Source organism: Delphinapterus leucas, chromosome 2 (genome assembly GCF_059928025.1).
Source record: "Delphinapterus leucas isolate spDelLeu-1000000601 "Yukka" chromosome 2, BTC_Dleu_Yukka2, whole genome shotgun sequence".
In the NCBI taxonomy this organism is placed as follows: domain Eukaryota; kingdom Metazoa; phylum Chordata; class Mammalia; order Artiodactyla; family Monodontidae; genus Delphinapterus; species Delphinapterus leucas.
Genome location: NC_143130.1, coordinates 144,192,065 through 144,210,970, shown reverse-complemented (window position 1 = coordinate 144,210,970; position 18,906 = coordinate 144,192,065). Strand labels below are relative to the sequence as shown.

The 18,906-nt window shown below is 35.6% G+C and overlaps 1 protein-coding gene across 20 annotated transcripts in view; it reads right to left on the bottom strand.

The window, feature by feature from the left end:
- Window positions 1-18,906, bottom strand: part of SYNE2 (spectrin repeat containing nuclear envelope protein 2) — a 348,050-nt gene that overhangs the window by 225,034 nt on the left and 104,110 nt on the right. For all 20 annotated transcript variants that reach the window (XR_016392190.1, XM_089907796.1, XM_089907794.1 and 17 more), the window contains 8 exons: window positions 9,022-9,186; window positions 8,307-8,419; window positions 7,289-7,451; window positions 5,712-5,790; window positions 5,254-5,441; window positions 3,398-3,562; window positions 2,398-2,547; window positions 487-660 (listed from right to left, as the gene is read on the bottom strand). Coding sequence is in view for 19 of the 20 variants with exons in the window: in XM_089907796.1 (XP_089763922.1) it covers window positions 487-660; window positions 2,398-2,547; window positions 3,398-3,562; window positions 5,254-5,441; window positions 5,712-5,790; window positions 7,289-7,451; window positions 8,307-8,419; window positions 9,022-9,186 (1,197 nt within the window). In the remaining variant the exon portion in view is untranslated. The remainder of the gene's footprint in view (window positions 1-486; window positions 661-2,397; window positions 2,548-3,397; window positions 3,563-5,253; window positions 5,442-5,711; window positions 5,791-7,288; window positions 7,452-8,306; window positions 8,420-9,021; window positions 9,187-18,906) is intronic.

Below are 18,906 nucleotides of genomic sequence, written 5' to 3'. Positions count from 1 at the left end.
CTGTTGCCTCATTGCTTTTCAATGAGTCCACTGCCTGAGAATAAAGACAGAACAGAGTTTTAACAACATTCATCCCCACCCTGCATCAGTTAAGGAAGGGAAAGCTTAATATGGGGTTGATCTTTCAAAGCATAGGTTGTATAATCTCTTACATTCGCACTGCACTGAGCTATAGGAGACTGAACTCACTTACTCATCTCATTGCCCTCTGATACAAGAGAATATTTTAATCTCCATCCTGTAGCTGGGAAAATTAGTTCAAGAATGTAAAATCCTAAGGTATTATTAGTCTTCAAATCTATCCTCTGTCTTCAAGCAAAATCACAGCAAATGAGCCAGGGTTGAGATTCCACGCCATTTTTTTTAAAACCCCAACAAAGAAAATTCTAACAGTAGTCTTATTACTGTTTCCTTTAAAACTTTTTATCTTAATACATAAGCCTACAACAATAAAAGCTGTCTTTTAAATACTTTTTCTACTCATACCTGCAAAGATTCTTCCACTGAGGTATCTACATCACCTTGTTGTCTCAGAAGATCCAAAACAGATGTGGTTTCTGCCTCCCAGATTTTCACTTGTCCAATCAGTTTTTCAACCTCTTCAGCCACTTTCAGTGTCCCTGTAAATTCTTCATTTTCTTTTTCATGTTCTTCCCCAGCCTACAACATTCAAAATTATCACTATGAAAATGGTACCATTTACATTTTAATTTTCAATTTAAAAAAGTTATATCCCTATAGTGAATTAATTGAACAATGAAAATCTCAAAAACAATGGCTGTTTTTTAAACTCAATGTTTTAATATTATCTTTATAAAGTTTAGTTAAAATGCATACTACAGGGATATTAGCTCGGTGCTTTGTGACAGCCTGGAGGGGTGGGATAGGGAGAGTGGGAGGGAGGGAGACGCAAGAGGGAGGACATATGGGAACATATGTATATATATAACTGATTCACTTTGTTATAGAGCAGAAACTAACACACCATTGTAAAGCAATTGTACCCCAATAAAGATGTTAAAAATAAATAAAAATAATAATAATAATTTTTAAAAAATGCATACTAAACTATCATGTCAAAACAAATAAAAAAATAAAAACAAGTGCTAAGTCAACATATTTTAATGATCTAAGATCTACTGTTTGGACAATGAAAACAGTACTTTATGATAGCATATATAGCTTTATTATTTTTTTATTAATTTTTATCGGAGTATAGTTGCTTTACAATGTTGTGTTAGTTTCTGCTGTACAGCAAAATGAATCAGTTATACATATACATATATCCCCTCTTTTTTGGATTTCCTTCCCATTTAGGTTACCACAGTGCATTAAGTGTAGAGTTCCTTGTGCTATACAGTATGTTCTCATTAGTTATCTAAGCATATATCACTTTAAAAATTAAAAGATTTGTTCACAAAAATTTTCTTAAGGATGATATCATCCCTATCAGTTACTATTATCTCCATTTTACAGATAAGAAGATTAGAGCTTAGAAAATTAGGGTATTGACTCTATAAACACATTTCTAAAACTTGTATACAATTTAATTAAATACAGCTATTAGCAATAGTTGTGAAACATCAGAATCAAATTTCCACAAAATTAAGCCTTTTCCCATTAATAATCTCTCAATATGCTACAGGTTGATATGCTACAGCTTTACATGACAGACACATTCTTAAAGTTGTTTTTAATCAGATCATATTTTAAATGTATGAGAAAAATATTCTATATTCTTCTATTCTAAAAGCATATTGCACAAATTCAGATTTTTCAAGATCTTCTATGATTATGTCTTTTCACAGTGGGAAAACATGGGCACTCCATCATGGCAACTGGCCAAAGCCAGTTAAAAATTACTTTCTTTAAAACTATATAAGTTACTATTCTGAAGGAGGCACACTTCCAAAATCATAGGTGTTACACCTTACACGTGTATGATTTTTTTTGTTGTTTCTTTTCCATATTCTTATCTATAATCTAAAGTCATCCTCTGAATTACCCAACAAAGCAAGAAATAAAGATTTTATTTCCCTCCATTTTACAGAAAGGAAGCAAGACACAGGCCAGGGGCTAGCCTAAAGCTGGACAATTTCTGAATACTAGTCAGAAGCAATCTGAAGAAGATATCAACTCCATCTCCACAGCTCAGAAGTCATGACTGCTTCTGTGTGTCTGCAAACTCCCCAGTGAGTGAGACACCCAGGGCTTTAACACTGAAGACCACTGCGTGAGGGACCCACTTGAGCATTTTACTGGAAAATGACCATACTTTAAATGTTATCTAATGATCCCATTTACCACTGTTTCAACAATATGGTTTTTTCAAAAGAAAAACAGCAAAGTTAAATTAATTCTATGTACAAATGAAATACATAAAGTATGACTATTTACCATAATATTCTGACTGTGATTTTCAGGAAGTTCTATTGACATATCTGTTGAAAAATCAGCAGTTAGGTTCGCTTCTTTAGATAGTTGAGTATTTCCAGAATTGTCAAGAAAGGGCTCATCTTGCTTTTTTATAAGGGGCAGGTTCATTTCCTATAAAAAATTAATGTCATGAAATATAATGTTTACATTTCTATGCTAAGATATATGATTAAAGACAATAAACGAACATATTCAATATATTTTTCGGATATATCAGTTAGTAACAACGTTATAAAATTTCCCATACAACACCTCAGTCTCAAATTGTTATGAATAAGAAATAGAATAATTTAATAATTCAAGTTCAAAAAATTATTTATTAAAGGTATGCTTCTATGAAGCACTACACTAAATACAAAGATAAATAAAGCTTAGTGTATGTTCTCAAGGACCTTGAAATCTAGTAGGCAACAATGCTTAATGTTATTCTTTAATGGTAAATGAATTTCAACTAGAAATCTGTATGCTGTATATCCACGCAAAAACCTGTACATGAATCGTTATATCAGCATTATTCATAGTAGTCAAAAAAGTGGAAAGAAGCCAAATGTTCATCAACTGATCAATAAATAAAATGTGGCATATCCATACAATGGATTATTATTTGCCGATAAAAAGGAATGAAGTACTGATACGTCACAAAATGAATGAACTTTGAAAACATTACACTAAGTGAAAAAAGCCAGAAACAAAAGACTACGTATTATATGACTCCATTTACGTGAAATATCCAGAATAGGGAAATCTTTAGAGCTGGGGACATTGCGAGAAAATGAAGAGTGACTGGTAATGGGTACAAGTTTCTTTATGAGGTGATGAAAATGTTCCAAAATTGATCATGGTGATGGCTGCACAACTCTAAATATTTCAACTGAAAACCCCTGAGTTATGCAGATTAACTGAGTGAATTGTATGTATGGAAATTATATCTCAATGAAGCTGTTACCAAAAAAAAACTTACAAGCTGAGTTTTTGTAATAAACTTTCTCCATCTTTTATTCAGCCTCCTCAGTTCTTTAGAAATAGATGATCCAACTTCATCATTGCTGACTTGAATTAAGAAATTTCCCACTTCATTTAAAGTAGTATGTTCTAGATTCCACTGGGACAGTGTCTCAAAGGGAACCTACAAAACATATAATCAATGTAATATTTTAATGACATACTATTTGTCTTTTCATTATTTATAATAGATCTTCACCAAGGTTGACTGTAAAGCAAAAGTGACTGTGAGGGGGCTTCCCTGGTGGTGCAGTGGTTAAGAATCTGCCTTCCAGATGGGTCCCTGTCAGGGGACATGGGTTCGAGTCCTGGTCCGGGAAGATCCCACATGCCGCGAAGCAACTAAGCCCGTGCTCCACAACTACTGAGCCCACGCATCACAACTACTGAAGCCTGCACGCCTAGAGCCCGTGCTCCACAATGAGAAGCCACCACAGTGAGAAGCTGGTACACCACAACGAAGAGTAGACCCTGCTTGCTGCAACTAGAGAAAGCCCACGTGGAGCAACGAAGACCCGATGCAGCTAAAAATAAAATAAATAAGTTTTTTTTTAAAAAGTGAGCGTGAGGTTTTTGCAGAGACTTTGACTCTCCCTATTGGTTGAGTGCTTCATCCCTGATCACTAACTGGCAGGCGCTGGCTGCCTGTTATCACTCTTGGTCCCGGACTTTCAGGAAGCATCTGATCTTCTATCTTTCTAGGCGGCTAATGAGCTTACAGCAAGGGTTCTCAGACTTTTTCAGTTCATGGCCCCCTTAATGTCTCAGTAATTTTTTCATGGATTTCCTAGGCTAGAAGAATTATCTAACATTTCTCATTGTTAAGTAGTCAGGTCCAAACAACTCAGTAGTAATTTGTGTGGTGTCCAGCAGACAGATGTTGCTTTGTCTCCCTCAAATTTTAAATTACTTTGAGAGTTCTTTTTGGCAGCTCAGGTCACCTCAGCACAGAGTTTGGAAATTCTAAGGCTTAAAGTGCTATTTCCTCAGAGAAATGTGAATTTTAATAAAAGGACTTTAAAGACAGAAGAGCTATTGAAAGCCAAAGATGTGAAATTCTGGTATCAACAGAGGTGACAGGAAGAAATAATGATTCACTCAAATATTCTTTTTGTACTCATATACTTATCAGAAACTTTACTTTCATATGAACAGCCTGTTTTCTGTTAAGTAACATTAGCTTCTATTTGGAAAATGTTTAATCTGAGAGGCTGTCTACATTTATTTACAACAGAGGAAAACAAATGAAAGAAAGAAAAACTACCTCAGAAAATAATCATAAAACAGGTTATTACATAAATAGCAAATAAAAAAACAGTGAATTACTCCAAAATTTCTTCTATAGTTCTCCACATAAGTAAGCTATTTTGTTTTTCCTCCTCCAGAAAGTCAGAAAGGTTTTAGAACTGAAAGGTATGCACCCAAATAGAAAAAAAAAACTTTCTAAAACATTCATTTATTTTAAATGTATCTATAAGCTATCTACTACTCCACATCTTTTATTTCCCTTCCAAGGAACTTAGCAATATATCTTCCAAAAGCTATACTGTGTATGTAAATTATACCCCAATAAAGCTGTGTGTGTGTGTGTGTGTGCGCGCGCGTGCGCACATATGTGTAAAACCTATAACAAAGAGAAAAATTCCTTTTAGCAATTATATGAGAAAGAAACTAAACCCTTTCCAAAACTTTGGAGGATTTTTCCGACAGTCATGCTTACTTGTTCCTGGCCTCTCATTTTTGGATTGAAAACGAGAGTCTCCAAATAAAAGGAAAAAAAGTAAAATTGAGCAGGTGCCATTAGACTGAAAATACCTCTTTCATCTGTTCCTTCTTTGTTTCCTCAAAACAAGCCTTTAGTAAACGAAGCTTTTCCACATAAATTGTCCAACATGCCAGAACTTTTTGTAGAGTGGACTTCACATTATATATATTTTTTCTATACATGCAAAAATGATATTCCACCATTGTATATTGTTTACTAATATTTGGATATTGTCCAGCTATAAGGTTAACAAAACAAGAAAGCAATTTAGAAAACAGTTTTTCATTAAGAGAATAATACTGCTAAGAAAAATACTTGCATACTAATTGACAGTGGTGAAATAAATATGTACACTAACAATATTAAAAGTGGATGCAAGAATTTTCTAAAGAAAACACATATGTAAAACCAATTTCTAAAACATTAAGGTACATAAAGAAAGCAAAACAAATGAAATGCTATTTTTAAGTGATGGTCATTCCATCAAAAAGTAATTGTATAGCTTTACCCAAATTCTTATGAATTTCTTCACATTTTTGAAAAGAGGTTTCAAGTTGAGCTAAGAATTCTTTTTCTTCAATAAATTTCTGGGGAAAAAATGAAAATAAAACATATTGACAGTTTTTATTTTTAAAAATGTGTCAAGAAATCCAGATAGACATATACACATTGATGAAGCACTTAGGCACCAAAATTTCTTTACAGTTTTAATACTACATATTTGGGTAGGAAAAGAAGAAGAGTAGTTCATGAAGAGAGACAGTTAAGTTCTAAGAGACGTAAGCAATATATAGGTATGAGACCTGACAGCTTATCTTAATGCAGTGACATAGTTCTAAAATGGTTTTCCTCTCATGAGAAAAGGCAAGTATTTATAGCAATTTCAACAACTCCTACCATACATATTTATTAATATTGCATAATTTATATCAGCTTCTCTTATCTCATATGCCTTTATTAATATTGAATAATTTTTATTAGGTATGTTGAGTATGTTATAAATAGATACAATCCATCACACAAAAACTCTTGAGAAATACTATTACCGAAGTTATTATGTGCCTTAAGCTAGTAAAATCTATGGAAAAATAGACAGTTAATTAAAAACTCATTGTATACTTATGTGCCAATGGTATGATTATTCAAATGGAAAAATGAAAAATCAAGGTAGGAAAAATAAATTAAAATATTCAAAATCTAATCTAATATAGAATGATGATTCCTGTTTAGGAATGTACAGTATTTAAATCATAAATTGTAAATAAATCTTTCTTCATCATGTTTTTCCAATTTTTACACTGAAGTTTACAATCTTGGGTTTTTCTTTTTGGCCCTCATTCCAAAAACAGAGAAACAGGGAATTCCCTGGCAGTCCAGTGGTTAGGACTCAGTGCTTTCACTGCTGTGGCTCCAGGTTCAATCCCTGGTCGAGTAACTAAGATCCTGCAAGCCACGCAGTAAGGCCAAAAAAAAAAAAAAAAAGAAAGAAAGACAGAGTAACAGAAAGAAGGGTAATAAGGCCTAACTGTAGAAATGACACGGCCAGTCTGCTTTAGTGTTAATTTACCAAATAAACACACACATTTAAATCATTTGCAACATTTTTTCCCTATAAATTGCAAGAGCTAAACCCCCTCCCCCAGAAAGCCTCAAGACAAAACACAGTTTTTCCCACTCTTAAAACTTGAAAGGCTAAGATTAAAATGTTCGAAGAAAAATTTAATTTTTGACTAAAACCATAAATCTGAGTGGGGAAAAATATTAAACAAGATGTCCAGTAAGTGAAAGTAGGAATTTTTTTAAAGGAAATAACATTGAACATTGAAACTTTCTCTATTATGTAACTCAGTCCGGTTAACTCAATCTCCTCTGTTGTGCTAAATAATGTTTTCTCTTTCTTACTCTTCCCAGCGTCTGTTATTTGCCTACCGGTAATTCTTTTCTCTAGGCAATGTTTAAGCTAATGAAAGCTACCAAGAAAACTCATCTCAAAACCTGAAAAGGTAAGGGAAATTGTGCTAAGGAAAAATGCAAACCCAGCACCATGGAGAACAGTTGTCTGAGACATGAAATAAAGCAGCTTACATGCCAGTCTTCCAGCAATAATTCCACAGATTCTTTGCTCCCGTATTTGATGTTCCAAACAACCAATTTTGATTTCACTTCATCTAGCAAACCAAGAACTGAGCACTTATAGTAATGAAATTCTAGAAGTGGAATGAATTTTTCCCCCGAAATGTTGTTGATTCTGGAAGATAGTGCAGGTTTTAGAATTTAATTTAATATTGTTGGCCAAATGTGAGAAATCCGTTTGGTATTTTTAAAAATATTGGGGCTTTAACTTTTTCTTTTAAACACATGGAACTCAAATGAATCCTCATATTTTTTTTAAACAAAGTAAAACAAACATTGTGACTAGACATAAAACAGCTATTTCTAAGATAAAAATATCTAACAGAACATTTTCTGAAGAAACTATTCCCCTATTGAGAAATTCTATAATAAAATGTTAATCTCTAAAATACTTTACTAAACTTGAAAACTTCCATATAACTTAATGCAACTGTAATTTCAACATTTCACTTTAACAGCTTTCATTATTAAGGCTAATACCCTCTTAATATCATTCTAATAAGCTGCTTAAGAATAATGAGAAAAGAGAAGATGATGTGGACAACCACAAATTAAACAATCTTCATATCTGTAGTTTTTTTGAGTTTATAAAGTGCTTTCATATACCTCCTCTCATGTCACCTAGTATCCTTGTGAGACATGAACAGAGTGATTACCATTACTCTGTATTTACAAATGAGGAAACGTACAGAAAGACATAGTAACTTGGCCACAACCAAGATAAAGAGCTCAGTTTCTGACTATACGTCCAGAACTTTTTCCACCACCATATCCTACCAGGCAATAAAAGAGGAAGTATGTTAGCATGATCTAATGTTACTATTACATAAAACATGAAGGAACTGTTATCAAGACTTAAAGACCTATTATCAGAAATTATCGAAAAATCTGTATTTTCTGGTCCCTATAGCACCATGTTAGTGCTCAAACACAAAGGTGTCAGCAGTTGTGAAAGGGTAGTGATACAAACCGTCTTTTCATTTCCTCCAATTTGTTAGGTGGTACCAATGGCAAATATTTTTCATCTCTATTTTCAAATGTCAGGAGAGTATTCAAATGACAGTCAAATTTATCCATCAGACTCTGAGAAGAAATTTAGCATGATATAACCAGATTTATTGACAAACACTGTAATTGAAGGCTTGTTAATCTCATTTGCTCTGTGCATGCATTGTATCTTTTTTCAAAACAAAAATCATAAAGCCCTTTCATTTTTAACTAAAATGTTGTAAATAAATATTTTCATCATAAACGTTTTAAACTGGACCATTTTACAGAGAGGCAGACTGCAGTTTCTCTGGTAACAGCTTTATCAAAATCTTTTCTTTTCAGATGTATTTTCCATTCCTTTGTGGGCTCAAATGCTATAAATCTCACCTATCAAATTCTTTCATATCATTTTAGTGAGAACCCAATCTTCTATGTTTTAAAACAATCTCCCCTCTCCTTTTCTGCCAGACTTTACACAGTCCAGACTTTACTGGACTCTTCTTATTGTTTCCACCTTAAACTAGCAGAATGCTCGTCAAATAACTGAAGCTATCTTTTGGGACTCAAAAATCTCCACGGGAATCACCTAAACCATCCTCAAATACCCACTATACTTCCTTCCCTCCTTTCTAGGAACATCTTCCTCAAGAACAGTTCCTAACAAAGCACATATTTTTCCATGTTTCTATTCCAACCTGGAATAAAGTCATTTTCTCTTGTATTAGAGCCATGGCTTCATAATAATCCTGGGAGGCTGGCAAATCTTCATCTATAAGCTCCTCCACCCCCAGGAGCCAAGTTTCTATTTGATAGAGGGGTGAGGGCAAGACATGATTCAACTCTGTCTTCCACACATTAATCTGAAAAAAAAAAAGGAAAAATGTTCTTCAGTAGACACCTCTATAGTTTATTTCTTCACATACGGCATGCTTAATTCTTTAAAAAATTCTTTTAAGACCACTCTTTAAAAATAGTATTTTAATTCTCTGATCTGTTAGACAAGGAAATCTTGATCAATAGGTAAATTTCTTAGTTCTAAGTATCAGTTGGCTAGCTGCTGATCGAGAACATAATTTATTCAAAAGTAGAAGAGGGCACAACAATAAAAACAAATGTTTTGATAAATCCATAATGAGTCATGAGAGAGAAATTAGAAATAGTTAAACCACCCCTGGAAGCAGGGGTAGACTGTACTAAATGACCATCATTTGAAATGTTGTATGCCCTTGTGTTCTCTGACATTACAACTATACTTCACAAGCAGATTTACAGATTACTTTCCTAATGAGCCCTAATCATATATTTACATTAGATATCTCTACCATATCTCCTGAATATCTGTGCTTCACCAAATCCCCCGCCCCCCCAATCCAGCCAACCTCTTCCTTCCTCAGCCTTCCCAACACTCCTTAAATACATGAGTCACATAAATGCCAGCTACTTATTGCCCCAAACCCTGATTACTCTTCCAGGTCTTTGCCCTTGCTGCCCCTTCTGCCTGGATTTTCCCCTGCTAAACACCATCAAAACTCACTCACAGAGTCCCACACAGGAGAAACCCAAGGAGAAACACACCGAGAAACACAGTAATCAAAATGGCAAAAATTAAAGACGAAGAAAAATTATTGAAAGCAGCAAGGAAAAAACAACAAATAACATACAAGAGAACTCCCATAAGGTTAACAGCTGATTTCTCAGCAGAAACTCTACAAGCCAGAAGGGGGTGGCATGATATACTTAAAGTGATGAAAGGGAAAAACCTACAACCAAGATTACTCTACCCGACAAGGATTCAGATTCCATGGAGAAATCAAAAGCTTCACAGACAAGTAAAAGCTAAGAGAATTCAGCACCACCAAACCAGCTCTACAGCAAATGCTAAAGGAACTTCTCTAAGTGGGAAAGACAAGAGAGGAAAAGGACCTACAAAAACCAAGCCAAAACAATTTAAAAAATCGTAATAGGAACATACATATCGATAACTACCTTAAACGTGAATGGATTAAATGCTACAACCAAAAGACACAGGCTTGCTGAATGGATATAAAAAAAAAGACCCATATATATGTTGTATACAAGAGACCCACTTCAGACCTAGGGACAGATACAGACTGAAAGTGAGGGGATGGAAAAAGATATTCCATGCAAATGGAAATGAAAAGAAAGCTGGAATAGCAATACTCATATCAGATAAAATAGACTTTAAAATAAAGAATGTCACAAAAGACAAGGAAGAACACTACATAATGATCAAGGGATCAAACCAAGAAGAAGATATAACAATTATAAATATATACGCACCCAACACAGGAGCACCTCAATACATAAGGCAACTGCTAACAGCTAAAAGAGGAAATCAACAGTAACACAATAATACTGGGGGACTTTAACACCTCACTTACACCAATGGACAGATCACCCAAAATGAAAATAAATAAGGAAACAGAAGCTTTAAATGACACAATAGACCAGATAGATTTAAATGATAATTACAGGACATTCCATCCAGAAACAGCAGATTACACTTTCTTCTCAAGTGCGCACGGAACATTCTCCAGGATAGATCACATCTTGGGTCACATATCAAGCCTCAGTAAATTTAAGAAAATTGAAATCATATCAAGCACACTTTCTGACCACAATGCTATGAGATTGGAAATCAATTACAGGGGAAAAAATGTAAAAAACACAAACACATGGAGGCTAAACAATACGTTACTAAATAACCAAGAGATCACTGAAGAAATCAAAGAGGAAATCAAAAAATACGTAGAGACAAATGACAACAAAAACACGATGATCCAGGTCTTCCCTGGTGGTGCAGTGGTTGAGAGTCCACCTGCCGACGCAGGGGACACGGGTTCGTGCCCCGGTCCGGGAAGATCCCACATGCCACAGAGTGGCTGGGCCATTGAGCCAAGGCCGCTGAGCCTGCGCATCCGGAGCCTGTGCTCCTCAACGGGAGAGGCCACAACAGTGAGAGGCCCGCGTACCGCAAAAAAGAAAAACAAAACAAAACAGGACAATCCAAAACCTACGGGATGCAGCAAAAGCAGTTCTAAGAGGGAAATTTATAGCTATACAAGCCTACTTCAAGAAACAAGAAAAATCTCAAATACACAATCTAACCTTACACCTAAAGGAACTACATAAGGAAGAACAAACAAAACCCAAAGTTAGCAGAAGGAAAGAACTCATAAAATCAGAGCAGAAATAAATGAAATAGAAATAAAGAAAACAATAGCAAAGATCAATAAAACTAAAAGCTGGTTCTTTGAGAAGATAAACAAAATTGATAAACCATTAGCCAGACTCATCAAGAAAAAGAGGGAGAGCACTCAAATCAAGAAAATTAGAAATGAAAAAGAAGTTACAACAGACACCACAGAAATACAAAGCATCCTAAGAGACTACTACAAGCAACTCTATGCCAATAAAATGAACCACCTGGAAGAAATGGACAAATTCCTAGAAAGGTATAACCTTTCAAGACCAAACCAGGAAGAAATACAAAATATGAACACACCAATCACAAGTAGTGAAATTGAAACTGTGATTAAAAATCTTCCAACAAACAGAAGTCCAGGACCAGATGGCTTCACAGGTGAATTCTATCAAACAGTTAGAGAAGAGCTAAGACCCATCCTTCTCAAACTCTTCCAAAAAACTGCAAAGGAAGAAACACTCCCAAACTCATTCTATGAGGCCACCAGCACCCTGATACCAAAACCAGACAAAGACAGTACAAAAAAAGAAAATTACAGACCAATATCACTGATGACTATAGATGCAAAAATCCTCAACAAAATACTAGCAAACAGAATCCAGCAACACTTTAAAGGGGTCATACACCATGATCCAGTGGGATTTATCCCAGGGATGCAAGGATTCTTCAATATATGCAAATCAATCAATGTGACAAACCATATTAATAAATTGAAGAATAAAAACCATATGATCATCTCAATAGATGCAGAGAAAGCTTTTTTTTTTTTTTTGCAGTACGCAGGCCTCTCACTGCTGTGGCCTCTCCCATTGCGGAGCACAGGCTCCAGACGCGCAGGCTCAGCGGCCATGGCTCACGGACCTAGCCGCTCCACGGCATGTGGGATCTTCCCGGACCAGGGCACAAACCCGCGTCCCCTGAATCGGCAGGTGGACTCTCAACCACTGCGCGACCAGGGAAGCCCCAGAAAAAGCTTTTGACAAAATTCAACATCCATTTATGATAAAAGCGCTCCAGAAAGTGGGCATAGAGGGAACCTACCTCAACATAATAAAGGCCATATATGACAAACCCACAGCAAACATCATTCTCAATGGTGAAAAACTGAAAGCATTTCCTCTAAGATCAGGAACAAGACAAGGATGTCCACTCTCACCACTATTATTCAACATAGTTTTGGAAGTCCTAGCCATGGCAATCAGAGAAGAAAAAGAAATAAAAGGAATACAAATTGGAAAAGAAGAAGTAAAACTGTCAGTGTTTCAGATGACATGATACTATACATAGAGAATCCTAAAGATGCCACCAGAAAACTACTAGAGCTAATCAAAGAATTTGGTAAAGTAGCAGGATACAAAATTAATGCACAGAAATCTCTTGCATTCCTATATACTAATGATGAAAAATCTGAAAGAGAAATTAAGGAAACACTCCCATTTACCACTGCAACAAAAATAAAATACCTGCAACAGAATAAAATACCTAACAATAAACCTACCTAGGGAGACAAAAGACCTGTATGTAGAAAACTATAAGACACTGATGAAAGAAATTAAAGATGATACAAACAGATGGAGAGATATACCATGTTCTTGGAAGAATCAATAATGTGAAAATGACTATACTACCCAAAGCAATCTGCAGATTCAATGCAATCCCTATCAAATTACCAATGGCATTTTTTACAGAACTAGAACAAAAAATCTTAAAATTTGTATGGAGACACAAAAGACCCCAAATAGCCAAAGCAGTCTTGAGGGAAAAAAGCAGAGCTGGAGGAATCAGACTCCCTGACTTCAGACTATACTACAAAGCTACAGTAATCAAGACAATATGGTACTGGCACAAAAACAGAATTACAGATCAATGGAACAAGATAGAAAGCCCAGAGATAAACCCACGCACCTACGGTCAACTAATAATCTATGACACAGTAGGCAAGGATATATAATGGAGAAAAGACAGTCTCTTCAATAAGTGGTACTGGGAAAACTAGATAGCTACACGTAAAAGAATGAAATTAGAACACTCCCTAACACCATACACAAAAATAAACTCAAAATGGATTAGAGACCTAAATGTAAGACTGGACACTATAAAATTCTTAGAGGAAAACATAGGAAGAACACCCTTTGACATAAATCACAGCAAGATCTTCTTTGATCCACCTCCTAGAGTAATGGAAATAAAAATAAACAAATGGGACCTAATGAAACTTCAAAGCTTTTGCACAGCAAAGGAAACCATAAACAAGACGAAAAGACAACCCTCAGAATGGGAGAAAATATTTGCAAATGAATCAAGAACAAAGGATTAATCTCCAAAACATATAAACAGCTCATGCAGCTCAATATTAAAAAAACAAACAACCCAATCCAAAAATGGGCAGGAGACCTAAATAGACATTTCTCCAAAGAAGACATACAGATGGCCAAGAAGCGCATGCAAAGCTGCTCAACATCACTAACTATTAGAGAAATGCAAATCAAAAGTACAATGAGGTATCACCTCACACCAGTTAGAATGGGCATCATCAGAAAATCTACAAACAACACATGCTGGAGAGGGTGTGGAGAAAAGGGAACCCTCTTGCATTGTTGGTGGGAATGTAAATTGATACAGCCACTATGGAGAACAGTATGGAGGTTCCTTAAAAACTAAAAATAGAATCATCCTATGACCCAGCAATCCCACTACTGGGCATATACCCGGAGAAAACCATAATTTAAAAAGACACATGCACCCCAATGTTCATTGCAGCACTATTTACAATAACCAGGTCATGGAAGCAACCTAAATGCCCATCAACAGATGAATGGATAAAGAAGATGTGGCACATATATACAATGCAGTATTACTCAACCATAAAAAGGAATGAAATTGGGTCATTTGTAGAGACGTGGATGGACCTAGAGACTGTCACACAGAGTGAAGTAAGTCAGAAAGAGAAAAACAAATATCATGTATTAACACATATATGTGGAACCTAGAAAAATGGTACAGACGAACCGGTGTGCAGGGCAGAAATTGAGACACAGATGTAGAGAACAAACATATGGACACCAAGGGGGGAACGCAGCAGGGGGTGGGGGGGTTGGCGTGATGAATTGGGAGATTGGGATTGACATGTATACACTGATGTGTATACAGTGGATGACTAATAAGAACCTGCTGTATAAAAAAATAAATTCAAAAATTCAAAATAAAAAAACACACACTCATTCATTCACTCATTGAGCAAATGTTTATGAATTGTGCTAAGAGCTGGGTATAAAGACACAGAAGGCTTCTGGAGTAGAGGAAGGACATGTGGTGGGGGGGGTGGTCACACACCACAGAGGGCTGTGCAGCGGTTAGATGCCAATTAGATGTACACGGGGGGCAACATGGAGGCACCTTATTTAAATATATGTGTTCAAAACTGAAAGTAAGGAGCAGAATAAAATACAATATCAATTCACACAACCTAAAAATACACGGACACATAAATACAATCAATACTGCATTTTGTTTTGCTTTTTTTAGCATTATTGAGGTATAACGGACAAATAAAATTGTAAGATATTTAAAGTGTACATCATGGTGATTTGATATACATTTACATCATAAAAGGAGTCTCACCATCTAGTTAATTAACACTTCCATCATTTCACATATTTATCTTTGTTTGGGGGGGCAAGTACATTTAAGTTTTACTCTCTAGAAAATTTCAATGATATAATACAGTGTTATCACAATAGTCACCATGTTTTACATTATATCCTCAGACCTTATTCATCTTATAGCTGAAAGTTTGTTCCTGTTAACCAACTTCCCCCTATTTTCCACACCCTCAGTCCCGGACAACCACTTTTCTACTCTGTTTCTATGAGTTTAACTTTGTTTTAAGATTCCACAAATAAGTGACACCATGTAGTATTTTGTTTTGCTTTAATTGCCTTGCAAGTTTATTTTCTCAAAAGGCATAAGACAAAAGACAGCTCTACAATCCTAAATCATTAACGACATACCATTAAGCCTCCAGTCGGAAAAGAATGAAAAAATGTTTTCACTATTATGAATTTTAATATGAACAGGTTAGCATGTGCTTTTATTATATATATCTGAATTATCTGTGAGTTTCCCAAAAAATAAACAAACAAAAAACCCAGAAAACCGGCAAACGACTGAGCAAAAGAGAAGCTAAGAACGATACCTCTAACTCAGCTGTTATTCTTTTCACAACTGAAAGAAAGCTGTATATGTTTTGCATGAAACCGAATGTGGGCTTTCTGACTGCGGGCTGTACTCTATGCAGCAGTAGGAAGAGGAAAGATAGAAGGCAGTGCTTACCTTTCATTCCTCTCTTTCCACTCTTAACATAGAAAACTAGTTCTACACTTTCTTTCTCAGTGTTGGAAATTACCTTTGAATTTGGATGAAAATTTATATAAGATCTTGTCAGGTCAAAATAACGTAATGTGGCTATTTCCTATTGCAGGCTTAAAATGAAATCATTTATTAAGATGCTTTGAGATATCTGTGTCCTCAACCAATTGAACCAGAATCTGTCTGGATGGTACTGACTGTTATACACCTGATGACTTTAAAATTAATAAGTTTCATTTTGCAACACCAAGAAAATGAGCAGCACTCTACCTACGGAACGGATTTTCAAACTACTATCAATTTGTAGCACTTAATCTTGCAAAATAGTTCTTTTAATGGTTTTTCTCATTATTTTGGGTGATTTTTCCAAATCACAGGCAGCAAAATTAGACCGCGTCTTTTTGGCCTGGAACAGCCTGAACTATACAGACAATATTTTCTTCCTCTCCCGTTTTGTTGAGGATTCGTAACAGAGAGTTCCTGCCCTTCACAGGGATCAGTTTTGTCAAACTGTGGTCAGAACAGGAGCTGAAATTGCAATGAGCACTGCCACTTGATGGGAAAATTTCTGAAGCTGCACTAGCTCTTTAAAAGTAGGGACTGAAAGGGTGGCTCTTTTAAGCCACTGTGCTAGTGTTTAACACACTATACAAATAGTATGATAAATATATTCTGAAAACAGGGTGTCGCTCTTGATGGCCAAGAAGCTTGAGCAGGAATTGGCAAAATTTTCCAGGACCAAAGAGTTTTGTTTTTTTTTTTTTTTTTTTTTTTTGCGGTACGTGGGCCTCTCACTGTTGTGGCCTCTTCCATTGTGGAGCACAGGCTCGGGATGCGAAGGCTCAGCGGCCATGGCTCACGGGCCCAGCCGCTCCGCGGCATGTGGGATCTTCCCGGACCGGGGCATGAACCCACGTCCCCTGCATCGGCAGGCGGACTCTCAACCACTGCGCCACCAGGGAAGCCCCAAAGAGTATTTTTGACTTACAAACTATACAATCTCTGTTGTAACTCTGTAAATTCACTAAAAGTCATTTAATTAGCCATTTAAAATGAGCAAATTCTATGATATGTAAATTATACTTCAACAAAAATATTTAAAAAGAATGAAAGCAAAATAAAGACATTTAGACATCAAAGAAAACTAAGAGAATTTGCCATCCACAGATCTGCATTATAAGATAAGTTAAAGGACGTTTTTCAAGCTGAATGGAAATGAGTTCAGATGGAAACTCAAATCTCTAGGGAGGAACGAAGAACAATGGTAATGATAAATAGCTATATAGATATGAAAGACTAATTTTTCTCCTTAATTTCTTTAAAATACATGACTGTTTTGAACAAAAATGTATAACATGGTCTTGGGAACTTTAAAACATGTTTGTGTCATATATATATTTATATATAAAGCAACTAAGCATAAAAAATGAGAGATTTGATTGCAAGACTTCCACATATTATAAGAAGTTGTACAATAACTTAGAAGTGTAGAAATTTAAGTAGACTATAAAAATTTTATAATGTGGGCTTCCCTGGTGGCGCAGTGGTTGAGAGTCCGCCTGCCGATGCAGGGAATGCGGGTTCGTGACCCGGTCCGGGAAGATCCCACATGCCACGGAGTATCTGGGCCCATGAGCCATGGCCGCTCAGCCTGTGCTTCCGGAGCCTGTGCTCCACAACGGGAGAGGCCGCAACAGTGAGAGGCCCGTGTAACGCAAACAAATAAACAAAACAAAACAAAAAAAATTTATAATGTACATTGTAATCACAGTAAAAATTTGAAAGAGGTAGAGCCAAAAAGCCAATAGATAAATTAAAACGGAATTCTAAAAATATTAACATAATCTAGAACAAGACAGGAAAAGAAAGAATAGAGATACAAAAAACAGAGGAAATAAACAGAAAAAAAGCATAAGATGGTAAATCCACATCGAACCATAACAATAATTACATTTAATATTAACTGTCTAAACCCTCGAGTGAAAAGGCAAAGATCGTCAGAGTGGATAATAAAGCAAGATCCAACCATATGCTATCTACAAGAGATGCACTTTAAATATAAAGACTCAAATAGGTTGAAAGTAAATGAAGGAAAAAGATGTGCCACACAGCCAGCACAGGAAGAATGCAATTATCATACTGATATAAGATCAAGTAGACATGAAGAAAAACAGTCTTCCCAGAGATAAACAGGAATATTTCATAATGGTAAAAGTGTTGATTCACGAAGACATAACAATCATAAATGTACACACCTAATAACAAAGTCTTAAAATACATGATACAAAATTTGACTAAATTAAAGGAAGGATTCCACAGATTTTAATAGGTCTCTCTCAGAAATTGATAGAATACCTAGACAAAATGTCAGTCAAGACAGAGATAATCTGAATGCTACCAACCACCTTGTCTTAATTGATATTTATAGAATACTATATCCAATAACTACAGAATACATGTTCCTTTCAAGTGCAAATAGTATATATATATATATATATATATATATATATACACACACACACACATTATCCTGGGCCATAACACAAGACTCAATAAATTTAAAACGACTGAAATCATACAGATATATTCAGACACACATACACACATTCATCATTACACATTCTCTCTGGGTTTGTCCCTACCCACTTCAAGCACCTATTGATAGTGACACACGATACTGGTCCAAAGCAGAGAGGAGGCTGCATGTCAATCAGAATATGGATAATCTACTACGGCAAACCAAGAATTGATGGCAAATATAAAAACTTTGGATAAGCCTGCAATTTCTCTAAACAGAATGTTATAAATTGCTATTTCAATATCAACCACTACCCAAATGAGATCATGGAGAAAATATAACGCTCTCCCAACTTTCTGATGAAGCATCTACTCTGTCTTTTACAGAATTCCTCATGAAAGTTTAAAGTTCTCATCCAACAAACAAAGCTGCCCCGTGAAAATGTTCTAATCAACACAACGCAGTAAC